The sequence below is a fragment of the Helicoverpa zea genome, chromosome 29 (genome assembly GCF_022581195.2).
Source record: "Helicoverpa zea isolate HzStark_Cry1AcR chromosome 29, ilHelZeax1.1, whole genome shotgun sequence".
NCBI classification, from domain to species: Eukaryota; Metazoa; Arthropoda; class Insecta; order Lepidoptera; family Noctuidae; genus Helicoverpa; species Helicoverpa zea.
Genome location: NC_061480.1, coordinates 7,020,875 through 7,026,571, shown reverse-complemented (window position 1 = coordinate 7,026,571; position 5,697 = coordinate 7,020,875). Strand labels below are relative to the sequence as shown.

At 30.7% G+C, this 5,697-nt stretch overlaps 1 protein-coding gene across 1 annotated transcript; it reads right to left on the bottom strand.

Moving 5' to 3' along the window:
- Positions 1–2,892: 2,892 nt before the first annotated feature.
- LOC124644014 lies at positions 2,893–5,697 on the bottom strand. Its single transcript, XM_047183192.1, has one exon. The coding sequence runs from the start codon at positions 4,976–4,978 to the stop codon at positions 3,764–3,766; it is 1,215 nt and encodes a 404-aa protein (XP_047039148.1). The 5' UTR covers positions 4,979–5,697; the 3' UTR covers positions 2,893–3,763.

Here is a 5,697-nt window from a genome sequence, read left to right as displayed (position 1 = left end):
GATTTTAGATTTATGAATAGACGAGAAATTGATCATTTACAATTGAATTTAGAAGACATCGGGGATGATGCCGAAAACGGTTACATTCTTGAAGTCGATTTAATATATCCAGAGAATTTACACATGGAACACAATGACTTTCCATTTTGTCCGGAAAAATGCTTGCCACCGGGTGGTAAGAATAAAAAACTAATACCGAATTTATACGATAAATATCACTATGTTATTCATTACGTGCATTTAAAAAAATGTCTACAGCACGGGTTAGTTTTGAGAGGGATCCATCGTGGTATAACATTTAAGCAAAGTTCTTTTTTAAAGCAATATATTGATCTTAACACTCAGTTACGCCAAAATGCAGAGTCGACGTTTGAACAAGATTTTTTCAAATTACTAAATAATAGTATATTTGGAAAAACTCTGGAAAATAATGAACATCGAATAGATGTTAAGTTAGTTACCAACTGGTGTGACTTGACGAATACAACAAAAAAGACCACTTGTGCTGAGAAATTAATAGCTAGCCCCTATTTTCATAGCGCCTCTGTATTTTCTGATGATGTAGTAGCAATCCAAATGAAACCTTCGCGTATTATTCTCAATAAGCCAATATACATAGGTTTCACTGTATTAGAATTATCTAAGAGTCATATGTACGATTTCCACTACTCCACCATAAAACCTTTTTATGGTAACCGAGTGGAATTGTGCTACACCGACACTGATAGTTTAGTTTATAATATACAGACTAATGACGTTTATAAAGATTTCAAGCTTAATTTTCTAAAACATTTTGATACAAGCAACTACGACTGTAACAACGAATTTAATTTGCCTATTATTAACAAGAAGGTTCCAGGGCTGTTTAAGGATGAAATGGGTGGTAAAATTATAAAAGAATTTGTAGGATTACGATCAAAACTTTATTGTATTAAAACATTAAACAAAACAATAAAGAAAGCAAAAGGTACAAAAAAATGTGTTATGAAAAATTTAAATATGTTAGATTATAAAAATGTTTTGTACAACTGCGATGTCATTCGCAAAAAAAATTTATTGTTTAGGTCAATTAAACATGAAATATTCACACAGGATGTTAATAAAATAGCTCTCTCAAGCAATGACGATAAACGGCTGCTATTGTCTGATAAGGTGTCTACTTTAGCCTGGGGAAATGCAAATATATTTATGTAATTACAGATTTTTTTATAAATTGTTGTAATATTTCCTAATATATAATTCTAAAATGTGTATTTTTGGGGTGCTCCAATCATGTAAGTAGATGTATTTTAGAGATAAACTTAAGTAAGGTAATTAATAGTTAATAATTAATAATAAGCGTCTTTTATTTGTAGATTTATAAATAAATAGTATTTTATCCGTAATCGTGTGTCTCATTTCCATTTATGATGACAAAGCATATCGCGCGCCGTGCGCCGGCGCCCATACCAGCTGCCCTGTCGGTAATATAACACCGCACAGGTGTCGCGCAGTGGCCGCGCACGTGTCACGACTTGCGCACAGAGATACAGGTTGAAACTTGTCATTGATTCAAAGTATGCAATGCTTTATCGAGTGCAGTTACATTAAATATCTTATATAAGAATATTTCATTTCCTTCGTCATTGCGCTGCCAGCCGTCGAAGTGGTAATCTCCTCGCATCAGAAAATAAAATATTGTAAGTATTAATTCATAAACTTTAAGTATTTCTCATTTATTTAAATGTCTTTATATTAAGTATTATTTTGTTGTTTCAGATCATCAATAATGTGTGATTCTCCTGACATTCGTTTCTCACAATACGCTCAAGGGTTTCCTACTCCAAGTTTGAGCTGGCATACACCTGAGCCACAAGTCCAAGCGAATAAGAAGCCCAGAGTAAAACGACAATGTCCAAAGAGAAAACAGACTCCAACGTACCAATCATTCGTCATCAACAATGAGAAGAAAAAAGGGGTACGACTTATCCAAGTGCAAGTAATGGACATTACTGATCAACAGGATCCTGCAAGTCCTAACGTGGATGCGATTGTGATGAGTGCGCAATACGTAGTGACCGAGCCTGTGGACTATGTTATGGATGAGACACAGGACTTAATAAATAAAATATCTAAAAAACTTTGTGGAGAACATAGTTATAATTAGTTGTCTTTAGTTTTATAAGAATGTAAATAGTATGTATGTGCATGTTAGAATAGGCTATAATATTTATGTGCTACTGTAATAATTAATATTAATTGATACTTAGATAAAAGTTTGTGAAGCCATGTTATAATAAGTATAGTTTGTAATCATTAAAAAATGATACTTAAATATATTTTTTTTAAACAGTAGATGTTATAATATTTTAGTTTTAGTAAATTTAATTTAAATAAAAAATATAAATTTAAAAGAGCAAGTGTAATTATAATAATTTTAAGTTTTTATTATTCTATCTACACACATCACAATATATTTGTAATTATTAATAAGATATTTTTGTTAAAAATGTAGAGTTATATAGGCCATAGAGTACAATCATTAAAATTAAATGAAATAAATCATTGTACTTTGTATTTTTTTCTATATAATTACTCTAAAAATAAATTATTAAAGAATCTTTATAAGATACCTAGTTTATAGTGATGTATATAACAGTAAATTTGTTTGTATTTTCATAATTTAGGTACATATTTTAAAGTTGTATATAAATAAATAAGATATTTTAAATGTTTATTATGTTTCATTTCCCATCGAAGTCATTAAACTTTAACTTTAAAATTAGCTGTAGCAAAAGTAATAAACAATAGCATAAAAATATAGCAATTTAAAATAATTCATTGGAACAATACTGTTTTTTGCTACAAATAATTTAAAGTTAGGAACTTGACATATTCATAAAAAAACAACAATTTTATGTAAATGAATTATTTTTATTTATAACTACAACAAATCAAAATATTAACCAAATTAAACACACAACTATTTATATTCTATCTACATACATTACAATCTATACATATTTAATGTATAACTATCATATAATTATTTATCATTATAACACAATCTTAATAATACGTTCTCTTATATTATATAGGTACATTACTTAAATATGTACAAGATAAATAAAGTCATTTAAAACTAAGCTAATAACTAACAAAATATAATAATAACACAAAGCAGCATCTGTACAACAATGATAGTCTGTAGTTTAACTTGAACTTTTTTTTTTTTTTTTTTTTTTTTTTAACCTAGTCTATCACATTAATATTAATCTACATCATTATCTAAATAAATCAAATACAGTCATATTATTATTAAAATACCATTTTCTTATACACACAGCATTACCTAATGCACAATTCATTTTATGATGCACACAGTTATAGTCATTTTTATTTTTACAAAATGTTCTCTTTAATGTCCAAATATTCGGACATCCCTTTTCACCTATATCAATCACTTTACAGTTTATACACAGTTCTTCAATCCACTGAATTTTTTCCAAACCCTTTGTCATAACTTTTTTATTTTCTAGATATGGTACGATGACGCGTTGAAATTCTTTATAATTTATGAAGCCCTCACTCCAGTAAATTCCTCGATTTCTTTCTAACCATCTCACTTGCTTCTTTTCTTCATCAGTCAAATATCTAAACGAATATGGTGGTTTTACTAAAAATGTCTGTGTATGTTCCTGACTTACAATAGCCATTTCTTTCACAATAAAATTATTCTGAATATCCTTGAATCCTTGCAGGTCAACTATGATGATATCCGCGTTCATGATATCTTCTTTACGATGTTGCTTAATGGTTTGTATTCAACGATGCAGTCGTTCAGAATAAGACAATAAGCTGCAGTTTTATCCGGTATTTCTGAATCAGTCTCAATTTCTACTCTTACATCCACAACAGGACCCGTCTTCAGATTATCCACTTGTCTAGAACAATCCACTACAAACAGCGGTGCTAAATCCTTAAACTGTTTCTCACTTAACAAGGGTTCTGGACGACGACCGTAATACGACTGTTGAAATTTGATGTATTGCTCGTATAACAAAGCAATTCTGTTGTCAGCAAAATTCACGTTAAGACTTTCATATGGATAATACGTTGAATTGAGGTACACTTTTACGTCACGAACATTGCAGTGATCGAACTGAGACATGTCAGAACTTGCACTGTTCTTCCTATTGGTCTGTAGACCCACAATAACGTATCTTGGTTTTTCTATTTGAGATGAAGTTTTGATGGACCATGTATGCTTTGTAGTTTTAGGTAAAGCTGGATATTCGTACAGATCCCAATTTCTAAATACCATCTGAAGCGGGCGATCTTTTTCTAACAATTTTAGCAAACTAATTTTTTCTTTATCTGATACTTTAACATGCGGTACGCGCCATATGATTTTATTTATCTGAACGTCATCTACTATTTCGCCGGTGCTAAGTTTTACAGCGTTCAGGTTAGTGTTACTTCGCAACAATATCAGTTCGTGTCTGCTATTTATCACAACTTTTTTAAAATCTTCTGCGAATCCTAATATGTTACTGAGGGGTATAGAAGCTGAAAAACTACCTCCATTTACATTTTTTATGCCTTCGATATTCCAACCCCAGGCATTAGAGATCTTTGATTCACTCTCATTCATTGATATTAACGATTTCATGGTTGTAGTTATACCAGCATTTTTTATTTTATCAATCTCAACTCCATTTAGCTCATACCTAATATCTTGAAACAAGTAAAGTAGAGCATTGTTTGTGAAATGAACACTAGTAACTTTGTCTTTCGTGTCCTTTTTGCTAACTATGACGGTTCCTTCTAAATATAAAGTGCTAGCTGATGGTAATATATACAGGTCCTGTTGATTGATAGGTATGCGTATTTCATCGTTTCTATTAAAACTTGTTACGTACGGTTTGTAAGAATGAAATTCTATTCCTTCAATAGTAGTGTCGTAAGTGGGAGCTGATAAAACGTCCAAAATACTCATTTTAGCAATCCAATTGCTTTAAGGAATGCCTTGTTGTCTTTGGTTAATTTTATTTTCTTCTTAGAGCGTGGTCTTATATGGTTGGTAGCTCGAGTAGAACTGATGTTTTTAACTTGATGAGGTGCATATTTATGGTAGTCAATCATTTTTTCGTCTAAAATGCAAATACAGTTGCACTTCTTCACCACGTAAATTAATTAAGCGATTTCTTATATCTAATAGCCTAATATGAATGCAGCTTATATTGTTTTGATTTATCGGAAAGTATATTGCGTTCTTCGGGATTTCTATGATCCTGTATCCAGGCGGCACGTTGAGTGCAAATTCGTGAATAATATGACTTGGTTCGCCGTTTATAAATGAGCCGCTCACAATATCACATTCAATCCTGATCACGGTCGTAGGTAAAATGTTGACTGGAAACTGTGATACATGCCATTTATTTGCTTTTAAAATTTGCTTATTAAATCCTAACAGTTTTCTGAAAGTGTCTTCTTTGCTAAAATCAATGTCTTTTGTACAAAAAATACTCGTTTTTAAAGTATTGTTATTGCACTGTAGTTTTATTGATGCATCATTAATTTCAGATTTTAAATAATCATTGATATCTTGCAATTCATAAGTGCCTTCCGGTATTTCAATAACTTCGTTGGAGTCATAGTATAACTTATTATTACTCTTGTCAATGTTTGGAATAGAATTAAATGTTGAAAAATGTA